Source organism: Mobula birostris, chromosome 19 (assembly GCF_030028105.1).
Source record: "Mobula birostris isolate sMobBir1 chromosome 19, sMobBir1.hap1, whole genome shotgun sequence".
Lineage (NCBI taxonomy): Eukaryota > Metazoa > Chordata > Chondrichthyes > Myliobatiformes > Myliobatidae > Mobula > Mobula birostris.
In genome coordinates this window covers 58,920,500-58,943,233 of record NC_092388.1, presented here as the reverse complement: position 1 = coordinate 58,943,233, position 22,734 = coordinate 58,920,500, and the positions used below count along the sequence as shown (strand labels likewise).

Sequence of the window (22,734 nt, the reverse complement as noted above, 5' to 3'; positions counted from 1 at the left end):
TAATATTAGAATACTGCAAGCCTAGTTCACTGGTTCATTGGCGAGGGAGCTGCGTTGCTTTGGCTTTGCACAGACAAGGCCCACATACCCCCAACTCGCCTATTGTTGTCTACAAAGGAGGTGCTAGAGCGGGCTGTCTACCGCTGGATTTCACACTGGGTCGTCTGCAAAGGAGGTGCTGGAGCTGGCTGTCTACTGCTGGATTTCACACTGGGTCGTCTGCAAAGGAGGTGCTGGAGCTGGCTGTCTACCGCTGGATTTCACACTGGGTCGTCTGCAAAGGAGGTGCTGGAGCTGGCTGTCTACCACTGGATTTCACACTGGGTCGTCTGCAAAGGAGGTGCTGGAGCTGGCTATCTACCGCTGGATTTCACACTGGGTCGTCTGCAAAGGAGGTGCTGGAGCTGGCTGTCTACCGCTGGATTTCACACTGGGTCGTCTGCAAAGGAGGTGCTGGAGCTGGCTGTCTACCGCTGGATTTCACACTGGGTCGTCTGCAAAGGAGGTGCTGGAGCTGGCTGTCTACCGCTGGATTTCACACTGAGTCGTCTGCAAAGGAGGTGCTGGAGCTGGCTGTCTACTGCTGGATTTCACACTGGGCCGGGGGCTAGCCCCTTCTGTCAGTGCTGCCTTCCTGTGTTTACTCGATGGAAGTACAAGCAGGACCGGGACATCTCAGAGACTTAGGCTATCATTTTTTTCTCTTTGTGACTGTATGTTTTTTTTTGAAATCATAACCATATGTGCTATGTGCAGTGTGTTGTGTGATGCTGGTAATGTGGCCCCAGAGGAATGCTGTTTCCTGTTTTGTTTGGCTATAGTCCTGTATGGTTGAATGATAATTAAACTTGAAAGCTGCAACTTGAACTTGCAGTAGACATAGATGTCATGGTCACTGCAACATATTTCTCTCTCTCTGGCAAATAGGAACGAAAACAAGCTCCAAATTATTCAAAAACATTCCTCTTTTGGTGGTGTGACAAATTGTGAAGGTGTCAGCTGTTATCCCCAGATCCTGCAGTCTGCCATTCTTTCTGCGAGGAGTTGCCTCAGGCCCAGCCACTGATCTGGATTAAAGAACCAAAGCACTGCATTGCAGTGCTGTTCTCCACACTGCTAGGATACATGGCATTTAGCACTAGGACAACTCAGTAGAGAACAGTCTCACAACAGGCTAAGATTTCTGTCGATTATTGTTCTCCAGTATTGCCATAATCACATATTTAGTAGCAGATTTTGTTTTTGCATCTGTACATTTTATTTTAAAATTAGTCCAATATGAGCTTCAAAATGTTTAACTGAATACAATTAGAACATAAGGAAAAACAAGTGGTATAATGAAAAAAATCATTGGTATTGATTCTGTGGTAATTTTGTACCTTCACAAAATAAGCTTATCTTATCAGTGACTTCTGTTGCCTAGGAACTCCTCACAGTCTGTTGTGTGTTAAGTGTATCCTCACATCAGTAGGCTTCCTCATATGATGCATTTTATTAGATATCAATATGAAATCATAAGGAACATTTTTGGATTCAGGACGTGTTTGGTCACTTTCCCAAAAGTTAAGCCATGATTATCAGCAAATAATTTCATTTATATAATGCCTTTATGTAACAAAAGACCTTCCTGGTGATTTATTTGACTATTGTTAAATTAAATTTGACTCTAAGAGTCAAATATCTGGAGAGATAACTAGAACTTTGGCTGGACATGGGTATAAGGCATCCTATATTAAATTGGAATTAATTTGGAATTAGTTCATTATTTCACATGTAGTGAAGTACACTGAAAAACTTGTCTTACATACTATTCATACAGATCAAATCATTACACAGTGCATTGAGATAGAACAAGGTAAACAGAATGCATAGTAAAGTGTTACTGTTACAGAAAGCATGCAGTGTATGTAGACAATAAGATGCAAAATTATAAGGAAGTAATTTGTGAGGTTGAGTCTAATTTCGTATACCAGAGAACCATTCTCTTGTTATATTTGTGGGATAGAAGCTTCCCTTGAGCTTGGTGTATGTGTTTTCAGGCTTTTGTACCTTTTGCCTGCTAGTAGGGGGGAGAAGAGAGAATGTCTGCAGTGGGTAGGGTCCTTGATTATGCTGGCTTCTTTACTGAGGCAGCAAGAAGTATAGACAGAGGTCATGGAGGGGAAGCTGGTTTCTGTATGTCCACAACTTTGCAGTTTCTTGCGATCATAGGCAGAAAAGTTGTCATACGAAACCATGTGCATCCAAGATAGGATGCTTTCTATGGTGCATAGATAAAAATTGGTAAAGATTAGCATGGATATGCCGAATTTCTTTAGCCTCCTCAGGAAATAGAGGCATTGATAAGATTTCTTGGCCATAGTGCCTACCAGTTCAAATGATGTTCACCCCGAGGAACTTGAAGCTCTCAGCCTTCTTAACCTCAGTACCAATGATATAGGCAGGAGCATGTGCGCTGTCACCTTCCTGTAGTCAATGACCAGTTCCTTTGCTTTGCTGACATTGAAGGGAAGGTTGTTGGTATGAGACCATGTTGGCATGCTTTCTTTCTCCTTCTTGTACTCCATGTAATCATTATTCGAGATATGGCCCACTATGATGGCATCATTTGCAAACTTATAGATGGAGTTAGAGGAGGATTTGTCCACACAATCAGTACGGTACAGGAAGTAGAGTAGGGTGCTAAGAGCACAGCCTTGAGGAGCACGAATCGTTAGAATAATTGTGATGAAGGTGTTGTTGCTTATCCATGCTGATTGCAGTATATTGGTCCAGAAGTTGAGGATCCAGTCGCAGGGGAAGGTGTTGACTTCCAGAATAAGAAAGGTGAAGTAGAGAGATTCAAGGATTAGAGGTGGAGTGCTTAAAGTCAGGAATGTTTAAGTAGTCTAAAATGGAGGAGAGTAGAGTTAATGGGGAGGGATAAAAAGAGAAGATCATGAGAAAGGTTTGCAAACAGGGTGTTCATTGTAAGGCCAAGCCATTGCTGTCTTGGGAGATAGTATAGGTTAGTAGGTGCAGGGTGATGAGTAAACGGTACTCAATACAGGACAGCAGAATTTTAGATGACCTTATATTTAGAATGAAAGAGTTTTTTAAAACAAAGCATGGATAAAAATATTTTCACCAAATGAATTGAGAAAGAGGCAGACATACAAAATATAACCAGGCCAAAAATAATCTGTTCCTAATGACGACTCCAATAAATAGTCTGAAACTTACTTGGAGTCAAATGAGATATTGCAAATTTAGCCTACTTAGACAACAGAATGAGGTTAGTAGCTGGAGAATATGAGCTTGTTACATGGGCTAATGTCTATACTTGAAGTCTTAGTACTTTGATGGGAGAAGTGTCATCTTCATGAGTACTGGATGGCAAATAAATAGATTGAGAAGCTAGAGGTAGTGGAAGCATTAAGGGCAAGGTGCTGCTGGTTATCATCAGCGTAGATGTGGAAACTGATGCTGTGTTTTCTAATGATAATGTGAGGGACAAAGTGTGGCAGTGAAACTGGAGGAGAGCTATACATTTATCTTGAACAACAATAGAGGTAGTGATGCTGGTAGATAAACCATTGCAGGTGATATTTCTGTCCATATCTTGTCACGTAATTCCAACACGATTCCGAGGACGTGAGCCACAAGTATATTCTTCTAATTGAAGTGAGAAATCTGACATCATGTTAAATATGCCCATATGGAGCCAAATTTACCAGCGTCTCATACAAATAAGCATTCAATGGGTGTCCTAAGTGTAAGGCTGGGAGCTCCCAGTTAAATGTATGTATCTGCACTTAACAGTGCTGGAAAATGCCCAACTGCTGGGGCTGTTTGCTGTTTTTTTGTTGAACTTGGGAAAAGCGCATCTTACATTAAAATCCGTCCCCCAACAACAGCTTAGAACCTAGTTTAATTTGATTGAATTGAAATATTTATTCAATTCTTTCTCAACAGAAGCTTCCTGACCTCAGTTTTTTGCATTTTAATTCCTCTTTCAAGCATCCGCAGTATTTTATTTTCAGTCACTGCCAGCACAGTTGTGCTGGAACCTTGAGTTCACAAATCCCTGCTGCATCCTTAAGTGGGGCCGTTTGGAGGGCAGCTTAGTCTCAGGCATGGGTCCAATTGGAATCAAAATGTTACACAGTAGGTATCTGCAGCCAAAGTGAGAGAATTTGCTCTAAGATTAAGCTTTCTATCCCTGTCCCCAAATGACATTCCTAAACCACAATTTCCCCTCACTGAAGTGTTGCTCTCCTGATCAATCTTAGAAATTTCCATCCATAGTGTCTCCCTCCTTGGATGAGGATCCCCACTTCACTCTGCTGAGTTGCTCGGTTCCGATTGTACTCAGTGAATGTAATGCTCTCGCTGGATCTTTAAAATGGCTTCAGTATAGACGATCAAGACTAACAAGTTATTGTGACCTTTTAAATTTTTTTCCAGGGCTCTGTCACCAAAGTAGGATTCCATTAAATACAGCAATAGGTTTTCAGCACTGTGCATTTGTCATTCTCAAATGTTAATTGACCCTCAAAGCCCAATTTCGGGTCTCAAGATGTAATTTCCATTCCCATCATATTTGTTCCAAGGCGACTCTTTAGTTTGTTACCTAAAATGATTCTAGGAAGCCTGCATAAGTATTGTTTTGTGAAACCTTTCATCATAAGTTACATCTGTTAAGTTTTGCTCACAAATAAGAATTCTGCAAGGATTGACATCATATATCTGTAACTTCTGTGAGGCTTTCTCAGAAAATTCTGAGGTCTTGTATCACAAATAAAGAATCAATTGTCACAAAACTTTTATCAGCAGAAGCTGCAGAAAGTTGTAAATCTAGTCAGCTCCATCTTGGGCACTAGCCTACAAAGTACCTCGGACATCTTTAGGGAGCTGTGTCTCAGAAAGGCAGCGTCCATTATTAAAGACCTCCAGCACCCAGGGCATGTCCTTTTCTCACTGTTACCATCAGGTAGGAGATACAGAAGCCTGAAGGCACACACTCAGCGATTCAGGAACAGCTTCTTCCCCTCTGCCATCCAATTCCTGAATGGACTTTGAAGCTTTGGACACTACCTCACTTTTTTTAATATACAGTATTTCTGTTTTTGTACATTTTAATAATCTATTCAATATATGTAATTGATTTACTTGTTTATTTATTAATATGTTTTATTTATTATTATTTTATTACTTTTTTCTCTCTCTCTGCTAGATTATGTATTGCATTGAACTGCTGGTACTAAGTTAACAAATTTCACGTCACATGCCGGTGATAATAAATCTGATTCTGATTCTGATTATACTACAAATCAATAACCTATAAAGATTTACTTTGCAAATCAATATTGCATACTTTGTATCAAATTTTAGTAGTCTTCAAGGTTTTGGATCGTGTAACAATAATTAGTGATCTTATACATGACAAATTAGTGATCTGTCAGACTGTAATAAACATTAATGAAAATATTGGGCATATTAAAGCATTAACACCAGAATTCTATTGGTGAAATAATTAACCAAAGTAATCAACCAGAGGTGTTGAACTAAAGTGTGGACGGTATTGATTGCACAATTTAGAATGTAATCTGACAATATGAGCTAATGATATACAACTGCAAGGTTTGACTTGGTGCCTGAATGCCACCTCTCATTACATTCAGTTGTAAATGTTGAATTGTTGTCATTTTGTTGAATTTATCTCAGTGCTATGCACAAAGCAAATATTTTGCCTCTCGTATCAGAAATCTGTCTATCTAATGTTATGGCATCTTACATCATCATCATCATGGCATGGCTTCGCAAATGAAGATTTAGGAAGGGAGCTGCCCACGTCTGCTGCAGGCTCGCTGGTGGCTGACGAGGCCAATACGGGACAGGCAGGTCTGGCCACAGCGGCTAGGGGATGGTTGTGGACGTGGTCGCAATGGTATTTTAGTGTGTGCGGTACTGGCCCCACCCTTTACATCCGGGGTTCATCTGCCATAGCCTAGCAAGCTGGGATGGTGACAACAAGGTCTTCGGGTCATAGGAGTTATGTCAGAGTGTCCGTCTCCTAGGTGGATGGCCTGACAAGGCTAACGAGCCCCCACCTGCCCGGGTTTGGATTCAGAGTTGTCCTTTTCTTAGGCTGCCTGCCAACCAAGGCTAACGAGCCCAGTCTACCCATCCAGTTATACCGCCGGACACTCGGTTGCGCCATGACGTAGCAAGCTCGGTGGGAACGGGGGGCACCAATGAGAAAGTGTTGTTACGGATGCAGTAATGTAAGAGAGGCCATTTGCAGTGGCCTCCTGCCTAGCAGGCCAGACAGTGACCACGCAGCGATCTCTACACTGGGAAAGGAGAGGCGATGTATTGCGCGTTCACTTTCCCTGGGTGAGCGGGACGTCAGACCAGACCTCATCTTACATACAGACTAATATTCACCATATATTTAAAATTAGAAGCATTAATTAACCAGACATTAATTAGAGTCATAGAATCATAGTGTCATAGAAAAGTACAGCACAGAAACAGGCTCTTCGGACCCTCTAGTCTATGCCAAATCATGCAGACTGCCTACTCCCATCGACCTGCACCAGAACCACAGCCCTCCCTACCCCTCCCATCCAAGTACCGATCCAAACTTCTCTTAAGCGTTGAAATTGGGCTCACGTGTGCCACTTCTGCTGACAGCCCCTTCCACACTATCACGAGCCTCTGAGTGAAGAAGTTTTCCCTCGTGTTCCCCTAAAATTTTCACCTTTCATCCTTAACCCATGATCTCTGGTTTTAGTCCCACCCATCACAAGATTATCCACAATGTTGGAAGAATTGTTAATCAAAGCTTTCTTCTTACTTTGTCCATTTCAGATTAAGTGTGCCAAAAATAAACTAAGATGATTTAATAGATTGGCCCTTGGTTCTCGCATGTAATTGTGATGGCTATTTATTAACTCAGAAGTTCCTGAACCTATCTAAGGTTTAGTCTGTTAGAAGGACCGGCTAACATTCAGTCCTTTTCCCAAGTATTTTGCTAACTGGTGGCTTCTGCTCTGTGTCTGTTGACTGAATCCATCCAAGGTGTACTAATCAGAAAACTGTGAGCTGGAAGAGTTAGGCGATAGACAATATTTAATGAACGACACATCGAAAAAACAACTATTTGCAGAACGTGTGCCTGTGCAAGTTTGAAAGCTGACTGACCACCTCACGTCACTGAGGCTGCAGCTAAAGAGGGTTGTTTAATAATTGGCTGTGTACTGTACATCTAAGGTTGGATCTAACCTCATTAATAAAACAGAGTTAGAGAAAAAGAAATCAGAATAGCCACACGCAAAACTGACATAAGCTTAACATAAAGATGTTTTATTTGAGATTGTTGCTGAAGTACTTTTTTAAACTTTACTCATTTTCTATTTGAGAAAAATAGGCTGAACGACTGAATGGCAATTAGTAAACACATAATTGAAAATTAAGTTTGATTGTCTCCACCTTCCTCATATTACTTTAACTTATAAACACTTTACAGAGAATTTAGTAAAATAAATCTCATACCTTCAATCCAACTTCTTCCAAAGCACATAACTAACAACAAAGTGCTTTTGAACTATAGTCATTCACATGCAGTAATGTGTGTATTGAAAGTCATTCTTAGCACCCTCAGGAATCGTCAGAGATGTTTTACATCTGAGTGAGCAGATGGGACCATAGTTTAACATCATATCCAAAAAAATAAAATGGCACTCGGAGCACCACAGCATTACTACACTGAATGTCAGCCTGCATCCTTCTGGGCTCTCTCCTTAGTTGCTTAACTTTCTGATTCTGAAGAACATGCTGCCATTTGAGCTGTGTTTGACATTGAATAGTGAGCAATGGGAGTCCGGAGTCCACCCTGAGACTGTGGAGCAAGATCAGAAGTTAAGTTTGAAGTCCATTGTCACTTCTAGTCTGGATTGGTTCACAACTCAGACAAAAGATACAATCAATTTAGTATTTGATAGTGTGTATAAGATAGATACCTGTCTTGGAAGGAAGCATGTGAGCTATGTCAACCTCTAGTGCTGTGAGTGAATGAATGTGATGAATGTAAGTGCATAACCTCCATAGAAGTACAATGACATAGACTGAAAACAACAAATTATGTTCACTTAGCTGCTTTAAGGTACTGAAATATTCAATTATGCTTTGTTGGAACATTATCATACACTGCTGACACTAAGATACACAAGGAGCTAGTTAGCTGGAAATCTGGGCAAAGAGTTTGTCTTTAAGGACTGTATTAAAGGGAGGGCTATGCAAAACCATGGAATTTATAGTCTTTGTAGCAAAGGTGCCCAGGTGTTAGTGATGTTGGAATTAAATTTGAAGATATGCAAGAGCCCATGAAAAAGATCACAAAAGTCTTGTACAGAACTGGATTGTAACATATTAGGAGTGAAAATGACCATTTTGCTGTTAAAAATGTGATCTCCTGTCACTGGTGAAGAGCAGATTCTGGAATTATGATCAAGCCACAAAAGCCAAGACTGCTCAGTATTCAAACTGCATTAGCAGAAATAGTTAACATTTTTTTTTACAGTAAATTTCGAGGTGAGATACACTATGATATATTTAATCACTTTTTTATTTGCTTCTGTCTGAACAGGAAGAATACAGAGATTGGGGCTAAAAGTAGGGCATGTGGTATATGCTTTGCTACCCAGTATCATAGTGGTTCTATTAGGTATGCTTGTGTAAAGTTTTCAGTGCCTTGTCTATAGAGTGGATAACTCTATACCATTGCAACACACATCAAAGTTGCTGGTGAACGCAGCAGGCCAGGCAGCATCTGTATGAAGAGGTGCAGTCGACGTTTCAGGCCGAGACCCTTCGTCAGGACTAACTGACTCTTCCTTCAGTTAGTCCTGACGAAGAGTCTCGGCCTGAAACGTCGACTGCACCTCTTCCTACAGATGCTTCCTGGCCTGCTGCGTTCACCAGCAACTTTGATGTGTGTTGCTTGAATTTCCAGCATCTGCAGAATTCCTGTTGTTGCGTTTAAACTCTATACCATTGTTCTGCACCACAGCCCCTGCCAATTTCCACTTCTAAAATGGCGAGAGAGTTATATAGCATGCAAGCAGGCCTTCAGCTTAAGGAAGATGCCAACCAAGATGACCTATGCAAGCTAGTACCATTTGCCAGTGTTTGGCCAATAACCTTCTAAACCTTCCTATCCATCCAAAGCTGTTATTTTACCTCACTCAACCACTTCCTCTGTCAGCTGATTCCACATAGGTACCACTCTTTGTGTAAAAAAAAAAAAAACTTCCCTCTCAAATTCCACTATATCTTTCCTTCTCGCCTTAACATACTAGTTTTTGATTCTCCATTTCTGGGGTCAGTGCGGGGACTGCTTCTTTTCACATAATATGTCAATGATTTGGATGGCTTTGTGGCAGACAATCTGAAGATAGGGGCAGGTAGTGTTGAAAGCAGGGAGTCTGCAGAAGGATTTAGACAGATTAGGAGAATGAGCAAAGAGGTGTATGTTCATGTACTTTTGTTAGAAGGAATGCAGGTGTAGACTATTTTCTAGATAGGAAGAAAATTCAAAAATCAGAGGTGCAAGGGGACTTGGGAGCCCTTGTGGAGGATTCCCCAAGGGTTAACTTGCAAGTTGAGTTGGTGATAAAGAAGGCAAATGCAATGTTAGCATTCTTTTGAGAAGACTAGAATATAAGAGCAAGGATATAACGTTGAGTATTTATAAGGCATTAGTCAGATGCACTTGGGAGTATTTTCAACAGTTTCGAGCACCTTATCTACGAAAAGATCAAAGGTTCATTTTATTGTCAATGTACGTATGTACAATATGTCTCTGATATTCATCTTCTCCGGGTAGCCGTAAAATACAGGAAAAAACACAGGAGTCGTTAAAAGAAAAGACAACAACCCCCTCCCTGCACAAAAAAGAAAAAGAAACAAAATTCGCAAATCCCAAACCCCCCTACCCCTTCCCTTGCACAAAAGCTAACAGATCACCCCCTCAGAAAATGGTGGCTAGAACGTCAAACCACAAGCCCCCAACCCACTCTCTCACAATAAAAATGAACGACAATATCATCAAACCCCTGCTTCGCAAAAAAAAATCAGCAATAACGTCAAACCCATCAAACCAAACAATATGCTCTCATTGGAGAGGGTCCAAAGGAGGTTTACAAGAATGATTCCAGAAATGAAAGGGTTAAAATATGAAGGGTGTCTGAGATTCTGGGCCTGTACTTGCATTTAAAAGAGTAAGGGGGATGTCATTGAAACCTATCGAATATTGAGAGATCTGGATAGAGTCTCAGAAAGGCAGCGTCCATTATTAAGGTCCTCCAGCACCTACGGCATGCCCTTTTCTCACTGTTATCATCTGGTAGGAGGTACAGAAGCCTGAAGGCACACACTCAGTGATTCAGGAACAGCTTCTTCCCCTCTGCCATCCAATTGCTAGATGGACATTGAAGCTTTGGACAATACCTCACTTTTTTTTTTAATACATAGTATTTCTGTTTTCGCACTTTTTAAAAATCTAATCGATAAATGTAATTGATTTACTTGTTTATTTGTTATTTTTATTTTTTTCTCTCTGCTAGATTATGTATTGCATTGAACTGCTGCTGCTAAATTAACAAATTTCACGTCACATTTCACGTCAGATAATAAACCTGATTCTGATTCTGATTTTGATTCTGGATGTGGGGAGGATGTTTCCTATAGTGGGTGAGTATAGGACCAGAGGGCACAGCCTCAGAATACACAGACATCCATTTAGAACAAAGATGAGGAGAAACTTCATTAACCAGGGGGTGGTGAATCTTTGGAATTCATTGCCACAGATGGCTGTGGAGGTCAAATTATTGAGTATATTTAAAGGAGAATTTAATAGGTTCTTGATTAGTTAGGGTATCAAAAGTCATGGGAAGAAGACAGGAGAGTGGGATTAAATGAGCCATGATGGAATGGCAGAAAAGTCTTGTTGGGCCAAATGGCCTAATTCTGCTCCTGTTTTATGCTCTTATGGCCTCTGGGGAGAAGAATACGGTGCATCCAAAGTCAAAGTAAATTTAGTATGTATATGTTACTATATTCTACGCTGAGATTCATTTTCTTGTAGGAAAATAAAGAAAATCAATAGAATTTATTAAAAACCATGCATAAATAAAGTCTGACAAACAACCTGTGTGCAACAGATGTCAAATTATGCAAATAATAAAAAAAGTAAATAAATATTACTGAGAACATGAGTGGTAGAGTCCTTGAAAGCGAATCTATCAGTTGTGGAGTCAATTCGGTGTGAGGTGAGTGAAGTTATCCACACTGGTTCAGGAACCGGATGATTGTAGGGTAATAATTGTTCCCGAACCTGGTGGTGTGGAACCTAAGACCTCTGGTACCATGCCCGATGGTAATAGTGAGAAGACACCATAGCCTAGTTGATGGGGGTCCTTGATGGAAGTTGCTTTTAATTACAAGTTTATTGCCATTCAACTGTACTCCTGTACCACCAAACGAAATAACATTCCTCTGGACCAAGGTGCACAGTGCAGTACATATAACTTACACATAACACATAGAGTAATACTACCACAAACAAATTAACAAATAATAAGGAGCATTTATGACACACGTTAAAAAGTAAACAGTATAACATTACTGGCATGTCATATGTGATGAAGTCTGGGTGTGGCAGGGAGTTCAGTAGACTCACAGTCTGGGAGAAAAAACTGTTTTCCATCCTAAAAGTTCTTATCCTAATGCTACACTATCTCCTGCCTGATGATAGGGGTAAAAGCGATTGTTGGGCAGATGACAGAGATCATTGACAATGCTAAGGGCCCTGTGTACTCAGCGCTCCAGATAATATCTCTGATGAATACTTCTTGTGGCAGTGCTCCTTGTAAATGTGTACAATGATGGGGAGGCCTCTTCCTGTGAGCAATAGCTCATGGACCTCTGGCTTCTTCCTCCTTTATTCAGCTCTTTGGTTTAATTGACGTTGAGGGGGAGGTTGTTGTTTTTGTGGCACCATGTAACCAGATTTTGAATCTCCTTCCTGTATGCTGATTAATCAGCACCTTTGATTTGGCCAACAAGAGTGGTGTTGTCAGCAAACTTAAATATGGTATTGGATCTGTACTTGGCCACACAGTCATAGAAAACACAGAGGACTAAACACACATCCTTGTGATGCATCTAGGCTAATGGTGACTGTCGAGGAGATGTTGTTGCCAATGCATACTGACTGAGGTCTGCAAATGAGGGCATTGAGGATCCAATTGCACAGGGAGTTATTGATACCTAAGTGTTAGAAATTAGTAATTAGTTTCAAGGGAATGATGGTGTTGAATGCTGAGCTGTAGTCAATGGAGAGCATCCTATGTATGCATCTTCACTGTTCAGATGTTCCAGAGCTGAGGAAGGCAGAGCATTTGTGACCTATGGTGCCTATATTTTTTTTATTATGTATTGTAATGTACTGCTGCCGCAAAACAACAAATTTAATGACATATGCCATATTAAACTGGATTCTATCTATGTTCCTCGTGATTTTATATGTCTCTATACAGTCACTTCTTGCGTCCAAAATCTGAGCCTGTTCAATCTCTCCCTTTGACTCAGTCCCTTAAGTACCAGCAACATCTTGAGGAATTCTCTGCCTAAGGAAGTAGTAGAGGATACCTTATTACATATGTTTAAGAGCCAGTTAGATAGACTTCAAAGTAGGAGAATTCAGGTTTATGGGAAAAAGCAGGCAGGTAAACTGCGTCTATGGCCAAATCAGCCATGATCTTATTGAATGGTGGAGGAGGCTCAATATGACCAGATGCTCTACTCCTGCTCCTCTTTCTTATGTTGTTACATTCAAATCATTGATATAAATGACAAACAACAATGGGCTCAGTACTGACCCTTAAGGCACAACACTAGTCACGGCCCTCCAGTCTGAAAATCAATCTTCCACCATCAGCCTCTACTTTCTACCATCAAATTAATTGTGTGTCCAGCTCTCCCAGATTGTGTGATTTAAGCTTCTAGAGCAGCTGACCACGTTGAAACTTTATCAAAGGCCTTACTGAAGTTCATATAAACCATGTCTATCACACTGCCCTCATCAACTTTTCTTGGTCACTTCAAATAACAAATTTTAAGTGTGGAGTTTGAGAGAAGTATGAAGAGGTGGGAGACATTTAAAGGAGAAAGGTTCTGCTATATTAAGGGCCTACTTATCCAAGCCAAACAAGACACCCATTTGCCTTCTTTTGTCCTATATCTCTATAAACCATTCCTATCCATGTACCTGTCTAATTGTCTTTTAGATCTTAGAAACATAGAAACACAGAAAACCTACAGCACAATACAGGCCCTTCGGCCTACAATGCTGTGCCGAACATGTACTTATTTAGAAAGTACCTAGGGTTACCCATAGCGCTCTATTTTTCTAAGCTCCGTGTACCTATCCAGGAGTTTCTTAAAAGACTCTGTCGTATCCATCTCCACCACTGTTGCCAGCAGCCTATTCCATGCACTCATCACTCTCTGCATAAAAAACTTACCTCTAATATCTCCTCTGTACCTACTTCCCAGCATCTTAAAACTGTGCCCTCTCATATTAGCCATTTCAGCCCTGGGAAAAAGCGTCTGACTATCCACACGATCAATGCCTCTCAACATCTTATACACCTCTAACAGGTCACCTCTCATCCTCCGCCTCTCCAAGGAGAAAAGTCTGAGTTCACTCAACCTATTCTCATAAGGCATGCTTCCCAATCCAGGCAACATCCTTGTAAATCTCCTTTGCACCCTTTCTATAGTTTCCCCATCCTTCCTGTAGTGAGGTGACCAGAACTGAGCACAGTACTCCAAGTGGGATCTGACCAGGGTCCTATATAGCTGTAACATTACCTCTCGGCTCTTTAACTCAATCCCTCAGTTGATGAAGGCCAATGCACCATATGCCTTCTTAACCACAGAGTCAAGCGGTGCAGTAGCTTTGAGCGTCCTATGGACTTGGACCCTGACTCTGATCCTCCACACTGCCAAGTCTTACCATTAATACTATATTCTGCCATCATATTTGACCTACCAAAATGAACCACCTCACACTTATCTGGGTTGAACTCCATCTGCCACTTCTCAGCCCAGTTTTGTATCCTATTGATATCCCGCTGTAACCTCTGACAGCCCTCCACACTATCCACAGCACCCCCAACCTTTGTGTCATCTGCAAATTTACTAACCCATCCCGCCACTTCCTCATCCAGGTGATTTATAAAAATCACGAAGAGTAGGGGTCCCAGAACAGATCCCTGAAGCACACGACTGGACACCAAACTCTTTGCAGAATATGACCTGTCTACAACCACTCCATGCCTCCTGTGGGCAAGCCAATTCTGGATCCACAAAGCAAGGTCCCCATGGATCCCATGCCCTCCTTACTTTCTCAATAAGCCTTGCATGGGGTACCTTATGAAATGCCTTGCTGAAATCCATATACACTACATCTACTGCTCTACCTTCATTAATGTGTTTAGTCACATCTTCAAAAAATTCAATCAGGCTCGTATGGTATGACCTGTCTTTGACAAAGCCATGCTGACTATTCCTAATCATATTATTCCTCTCCAAATGTTGATGAATCCTGCCTCTCAAGATCTTTTGCATCAACTTATTAACCGCTGAAGTAAGACTCACTAGTCTATAATTTCCTGGGCTATCCCTACACCCTTTCTTGAATAAGGAAACAATATCTGCAACCCTCTAATCCTCCAGATCCTCTCCTGTCCCCATTGATGATGCAAAGATCATTGCCACAGGCTCAGCAATCTCCTCCCTTGCCTCCCACAGTAGCCTGGGGTACATCTTGTCCATTCTCGGAGACTTATCCAACTTGATGCTTTCCAAAAGCTCCAGCATATCCCCTTTCTTAATGTTTATATGCTCAAGCTTTTCAGTCCGCTGCAAGTCATCCCTACGATTGCCAAGATCTTTTTCCGTAGTAAATACTGAAGCAAAGTATTCATTAAGTACCTCTGCTATCTCCTCCGTTTCCATACACACTTTTCCACTTTCACATTTAATTGGTCCTATTCTCTGATGTCTTACCCTCTTGCTCTTCGCATACTTGTAGAATGCCTTTGGGGTTTTCTTTAATCCTGTCCGCCAAGGCCTTCTCATGGCCCCTTCTGGCTCTCCTAATTTCTTTCTTAAGCTCCTTCCTGCTAGCCTTATAATCTTCTAGATCTCTATCATTACCTAGTTTTTTGAATCTTTCGTAACCGTTTCTTTACTTCTTGACTTCTTGACTAAATTTTCAACAGCCTTTGTACACCATGGTTCCTGTACCCTACCATCCTTCCCCTGTCTCATTGGAACGCACCTCTGCAGAACGCCACTCAAATATCCCCTGATCATTTGCCACATTTCTGCCGTACATTTCCCTGAGACTAATCTGTTCCCAATTTATGCTTCCAAGTTCCTGCCTGATAGCTTCATATTTCCCCTTATTCCAATTAAGTGTTTTCCGAACTTGGCTGTTCCTATCCCTCTCCAATGCTATGGTAAAGGAGATAGAATTGTGATTACTAACTCCAAAATGCTCTCCCACTGAGAGATCTGACACCTGACCAGGTTCATTTCCCAATACCAGATCAAGTACAGCCTCTCCACTTGTAGGTTTATCTACATAATGTGTCAAGAAACCTTCCTGAACACACCTAACAAACTCCACCCCATCTAAATCTCTTACTCTAGGGAGATGCCAATCAATATTTGGGAAATTAAAATCTCCTACCACGCCAACCCTTTTATTATTACACCTTTCCAGAATCTGTCTTCTCGTCTGCTCCTCAATGTCCCTTTTACTATTGGGTGGTATATAAAAAATGACCAGCAGCATTATTGACCCCTTCCTGTTTCTAACTTCCACCCACAGAGACTCAGTAGACAATTCGTCCATGACTTCCTCCTTTCCTGGAGCTGTGACAGTATCTCTGATCAGCAGTGCCATGCCCGCACCTCTTTTGCCACCCTCCCTGTCCTTTCTGAAACATCTAAAGCCTGGCGCTCTAAGTAACCATTCCTGCCCCTGAGCCATCCAAGTCTCTGTAATGGCCACAACATCATAGCTCCAAGTACTGATCCACACTCTAAGCTCATCCACTTTGTTCATGATGCTCCTTGTATTAAAATAGACACATCTCAAACCATCGGTCTGAGTGTATCCCTTCTCTATCACCTGCCTATCCTCCCTCTCACACTGTCTACAAGCTTTCTCTACTTGTGAGCCAACCGCCCTTTACTCTGTCTCTTCAGTTTGGTTCCCACCCACCAGCAATCCTAATTTAAACTCTCCCCAGTAGCCTTAGCAAACCTCCCCACAGGGATTTTGGTCCCCCTCAGATCCAAGTGCAACCCGTCCTTTTTGTACAGGTTGTGCCTGCCCCGAAAGAGATCCCAGTGATCCAGAAATCTGAATCCCTGCCCTCTTCTCCAAACCCTCAGCCATGCATTTATCCTCCACCTTACTCTATTCCTATACTCATTGTCACATGGCTATCCCGAGATTACTACCTTTGAGGTCCTGCTTCTCAACTTCCTTCCTAACTCCCTGTAGTCTGTTTTCAGGACCTCCTCCCTTTTCCTACCTGTGTCGTTGGTGCCAATATGTACTACGACGTCTGGCTGTTTACCTTCCCACTTCAGGATATCATGGATGCGATCAGAAACATCCTGGACCCTGGCACTTGGGAGGCAAACTACCATCCTTGTTTTTCTAGTCATAGTCATAGTCATACTTTATTAATCCCGGGGGAAATTGGTTTTCTTTCCAATTGCTCCATAAATAATAAATAGTAATAGAACCATAAATAGTTAAATAGTAATATGTAAATTATGCCAGTAAATTATGAAATGTCCAGGACCAGCCTATTGGCTCAGGATATCTGACCCTCCAAGGGAGGAGTTGTAAAGTTTGATGGCCACAGGCAGGAATGACTTCCTATGACGCTCAGTGCTGCATCTCGGTGGAATGAGCATCTGGCTGAATGTACTCCTGTGCCCACCCAGTACATTATGTAGTGGATGGGAGACATTGACCAAGATGGCATGCAACTTAGACAGCATCCTCTTTTCAGACACCACTGTGAGAGAGTCCAGTTCCATACTCACAACATCACTGGCCTTACGAATGAGTTTGTTGATTCTGTTGGTGTCTGCCACCGTCAGCCTGCTGCCCCAGCACACAACAGCAAACATGATCGCACTGGCCACCACAGGCTCGTAGAACATCCTCAGCATTATCCGGCAGATGTTAAAGGACCTCAGTCTCCTCAGGAAATAGAGACGGCTCTGACCCTTCTTGTAGACAGCCTCAGTGTTCTTTGACCAGTCCAGTTTATTGTCAATTCGTATCCCCAGGTATTTGTAATCCTCCACCATGTCCACACTGACTCCCTGGAAGGAAACAGGGGTCACCGGTACCATAGCTCTCCTCAGTTCTACCACCAGCTCCTTCGTCTTTTTCACATTAAGCTGCAGATAATTCTGCTCACACCATGTGACAAAGTTTCCTACAGTAGCCCTGTACTCAGCCTCATCTCCCTTGCTGATGCATCCAACTATGGCAGAGTCATCCGAAAACTTCTGAAGATAACAAGACTCTGTGCAGTAGTTGAAGTCCGAGGTGTAAATGGTGAAGAGAAAGGGAGACAAGACAGTCCCCTGCTGCTTTCTTCCTTTCCCTACCTTTCTGAGCCACAGGACCAGACTCTGTGCCAGAGGCACGGCCACTGTTGCTTCCCCCAGGTAGGCCATCTCCTCCAACAGTACTCAAACAGGAGTACTTATTATTAAGGGGGATAGCCACAGGGGTACTCTCTTGTATCTAACTCTTGCCTTTCCCTCTCCTGACTTGTTACCCACTTATCTGTCTCCCGAGGCCCCAGTGTGACTACATGCCTATAGCTGCTCACTTTCCCTAACCAGACGAAGGTAATCGAGTTGCAGCCCCAGTTCCCCAATGTGGTCCCTAAGGAGCTGCTGCAGCTTGATACACCTGGTGCAGTCTTCTGGACTTCCCACATTCTACAACCAGTATAGAACACCGGCCTCACAGACATACTTCCTGTTTCTGTTCCTCACATGTAACTTACCTCGCCTTGACCCGTTATCGCCAAAGCCCAAATGAGCCAAAGCCCAATCACTCTGTCTCAGGTCACTCTGTCGATGACCGCTCCTTTGAGGACCACCCCGCTAGGCAGTGTCTCCCTTTTATGCCTGAATCTTCCCTGCTATCTAGCTCACGATTGGTGCTCCGGTTGTAGCCGCTGATAGGCCACGTACAATGGACAAAACGCTTTCGAATCTCCCTTTTTAAATAACTGCCGCCAACCTGCAAGAAATCCCACTTGGTAAAGCTCTGGTGACGCCACTAATAGGCCACGTACAAATAATTTTGTTATTTACATTTCTGTTTGCCTAAACTGTCAGTAGCATGAAATTCTCTCCACAGATGCTGCCTGAGACATCAAAGTTTTTCAACATTCTGTTTTAGATAAATAAAATGGATACTTTAATTATTTCTCTTTTTCTCTTTGCAGCCATTTAGCAAATACCCGCCTTTAGTAAATGACATCTCTTTTTGGATTCCACGAGATGGATATGAAGAAAATGATTTCTATGATTTGGTGCGTAATATTGGCGGAGATCTGGTGGAGAAGGTCAGCCTCATCGATCAGTTTAGACATCCCAAGTAAGTGCCACTGGGACAATATATGACCATATGTGACCTTGGTCTAGATTAATCCATGTATTCTGATGCTGGAGTAGAATTTTTTGTGTATGTGCCTCCAGGCATGCAGATAACTGAAGAGTAAGGCAAGTATCCAATTAAAACATTGAAGTAACTTTGGACAGATGTCTGACATGTGATTATGCTACAACAAAACCTCCTCAGTTCTTTGTACCCATTTAACAATCTACTCTGAATGCATCTTGATATGTTTAATGGCTTTGTTTTAATGATGAAATGTTGCAGTAATCTATTTCCTGAAATTATGTGGACTCAAAGCAAGTGTGAGACTACATGGAGCTTTTAGGTAAAGTTGAAGGCATAATTACCCTAGTTTTATTGCAATTTCTTTGAACAATTTTAAAAATTCATCCTCACAGAACTTGTGCTATATTTTATTTTTTTCAGTGCATTTGTAGCCTTTTGAACATTGAAAAGCTTCTGTAACTGCCTGTTTCTTCAATATGTTGACCCTAATATTTATCAATGTGCTCATGAGCAGATTTATCCTTGGATGAAGCTTCCAATTGCATTGTTACAGAGTGTTCCATTCCACTGTCACATGACTGCATAAGATGGGAAATAGAACATAGAATTAGTCATAAACTATTCTGTTGAGCTTTAGGCTGAAGCATTGAAACAAATTAGAGGAAAATATCTAGTAAGGCAGTTTTTATCATGGCCAATATCCCATTCATGTTTTATGTTTGGTGCTAACTCTAACCACCAACGGCAATTTATTGGCTTACTAAATGGACAAAATTGCATTAAGACGCTGAGCCTTATTCAGTCATAGTCCAAATTATGAAGCAGAAATTCAACTTTGATTGCTAGCATTAAATGGTAGTGGATAGTTTTACTGCTATTTGATGTCAAGGAGCACCGGTAACTGAAGATGTATTTCAATACTCTTGGGACCTGTTAGCGTAGGGTGTTTACTTTTCCCTTTGGCTATCCATGACCAGACATTGCAATCCAGGATACAGTAAGCTACACACCATAGCCACATCTGTACTTGAGATCATAATTCTCTCTGGCAGCCAGCAGTTAAAAAAGAATGGACCGTTGTGCCTTGTAACTTGGGCAATCCACCACTGTTTATGGCCCTAAGTCACGTGAGACTGGGAATGTATCTGTTTCAAGGTCTTGTCACTACAGAATTGGCTAATCTCAAAATAGGAGAGATTGCTGCACAGACTAGAAGAACCGAATGGCCTGTTTTCTGTTGTGACAGGGTCCTGAGTTACCCCTATGAACTGTGCTTTTGAAAATAGAGAGAGAGAGTTGTTCAACACCAGACACCTTGTTATTAAGAAAGAGAGAGTGGCAAAAACTGCTTTGAGATGGTATTGTGGTTTCTCTGCAGCATGTTTACACTTTGCAAGGACACTGGCAGCTTCCAAGTTCTTACAGAGAGAGAAGGGAGGAACTGCTTGATGGCAGCTGGTGTTCAGCATGATGAGATAAATAGAAGGTCAGTTGTTAGACCTACAGACACATGGTTTTGGACACTGAATGAGCTTTGTTGTGCCCACAGAAAAGGTGTTTTTTTTTTCTTGTTTTTTAGATTATGAGGACGCTTAGTCCTCATTTATTGTCATTTAGTAATGCATGCATTAAGAAAAGATACAATGTTCCTCCAGTATGATATCACAGAAACACAAGACAGACCAAGACTAAAACTGACAAAAACCACAAATTATAACAGATAGTTACAACAGTGCAAAGCAATACCATAATTTGATAAAGAGCAGACAATGGGCACGGTAAAAAAAAAGTCTCAAAGTCCTGATAGCCTCATCATCTCATGCCATGAACCTCCAGCGCCGCAAACTTGCCGATGCAGCACCCTGGAAGCACTCGACCACAGCTGACTCTTGAGTCCATCGGAAAACTGGAGGATTGATCAGTGGCTCTCGCAGTGTGGAAAAGGGTGTGACCAGTGGGGAGTTATTCGTGTGTCTGACCCTCGCCTGGATTGATAATTCCACCATGGAAGAACGGTCCCCTTTGTTGTGGTCACAGTCGGTGACTTCTAAAGGATTTCGGAGGACAACGGGAAGATCGACGGCGTCAGCTCACCTGAAGACTCAAATCTCTCCCTCTCTCTCTTCATCACTACTCAACTCAATACCACAAACTGAACTGAACTTTACTCATCATCGTAAGACTATCTATTTTCCCCTAGACTTGAAGAAGCTTGGTTTTCATATATTTCCACACTTTCTTATATATAATCATTGCTAACCTGTTTGATATATCTGCATTTATATTACTGTATTGTGTAGTTACTAATAAATACCATTAGTTAATAGCAATACTGGACTCCAAAGTGTTTTCCATTTCTGCTGGATCTTTAACCTGTCATGGGGTACGTGACACTGTGCTGTAGTGTTCTATGGTTCTAATAGCTAAATATTTACTTTTATCATCAAATATTTCTGAAAACCAATTTTGTCTGTGTATGAAATTAGACAGGTTCAATAATCTACCAACACCAACCTAGTCTCATCTGAACATCCATCTGATACTAAGGGTTTGGTCACTCTTCTAAAGTAGCTATGCAGTAACTATGTTCTCCAGTGAAATCAACTAACCTTGTGCAGACTCTGCACTTAGGAGGAATCAAAGGCAAAATATTGATGTTTCAAATGAACGAAGTACAGAGGGATCTGGATGTTCTGCGCAAGAATAGTTTACAAACAGGTTACCAAGCAGGAATGGTAACTAGTTTCCACATTTCAAGAAAGATGTAAAGACTTATGTGAAAGTATGGAGGAGATTTATTAAAATGATTTGAGGGAAGAAGGACTTTAAGCAAGTAGATTATAAAAACTGGAGTTGTTCTCTTGGAAAAGAATAAGTTACTACGATATCTTACAGAAATAAGTGTTTAAAATCATGATGCGTGTAGGCAGAATGGATAGGAATGGTTTCCATTGGGGGAGAGGACAAGATCCGTGAAGGTTAATGGAAAAAGAACCAAAAGCGTCTTGAAGGAAAACTCTTCGTGTAGTTAGTGGTTAAAGGCAGGACTGTATGAATGGAGGAGACAGATTTAATTGTAGTGTTCAATATGGAGCTGCAGAAATATCTGAAATTAAAGCAATTGCAGGGTAATGGGGGAAGTGTGACCAACTGGATTGTATTTGCATAGAACTGGTATGATTTTGATGGGCTGAATGGCCTCCATTGAGTGGTGTTCCAAGAACCTCATAATCAACATCAGCAAGACTTAGGAATTGATTAAAAGTATTGCTGGAAAGGTGGATAATAGTGCTGAAGATGAGGTAGCTGGTTTACAAACAGAGGCAATGTGTAGTTAGGGGAGACTGTTGATGGGGCAAAATTGTAGTCAACAGGATGAGCTGCAACATAAAAGGCGGACAAAATCGAAAAGGGTGAATTCAGGGCAGAAGGTGTTATATTTAAATGCGCCCAGTATATGGAATAAGGTAGATGAACTTGCAGCGCAGATGCAGTTTGACAGGTATAATGTTGTAAGTATCACTGAATCATGGCTGAAAGAAGATTATAGCTGGGAGCTTAATGTCCAAGAAACACATTGTATCAAAACGACAGGTGGGTAGGCAAAGGGGACAGCGTTGCTCTGTGGGTAGATAAATGAAATCAAGTCATTAGAAGGAGGTGATATACGGTCAGAAGGTATTAAAACACTGTAGATAGAGCTGAGGAACTGCAAGGGTAAAAAGACTGTGATGGGAATTGTATACAGACCCAAAACAGTAGTAATATGTAGCCTACAGATTACAATGGGAAATAGAAAATCCATGCCAAAAGGGAAATGTTACAGTAGTTATGAGGGACTTCAATATGGAAGTAGATTGGGAAAATCAGGTAGGTGCTGGATTCTAGGAGGTGGAGTTTCTAGAGTGTCTGCAAGATCGCTTTTTAGTGCAGCACGTGGT

The 22,734-nt window shown here is 41.6% G+C and overlaps 1 protein-coding gene across 6 annotated transcripts in view; it reads left to right on the top strand.

Annotated features, from left to right (window-relative positions):
* Positions 1-22,734, top strand: part of fars2 (phenylalanyl-tRNA synthetase 2, mitochondrial) — a 425,604-nt gene that overhangs the window by 298,699 nt on the left and 104,171 nt on the right. For 5 of the 6 annotated variants that reach the window (XM_072283671.1, XM_072283673.1, XM_072283674.1 and 2 more), the window contains one exon: positions 18,615-18,766. In XM_072283671.1, the coding sequence (XP_072139772.1) occupies positions 18,615-18,766 (152 nt within the window). Of the gene's footprint in view, positions 1-18,614; positions 18,767-20,629; positions 21,020-22,734 lie in introns of those variants that run through there. The other variant, XM_072283672.1, reaches the window with a different exon arrangement.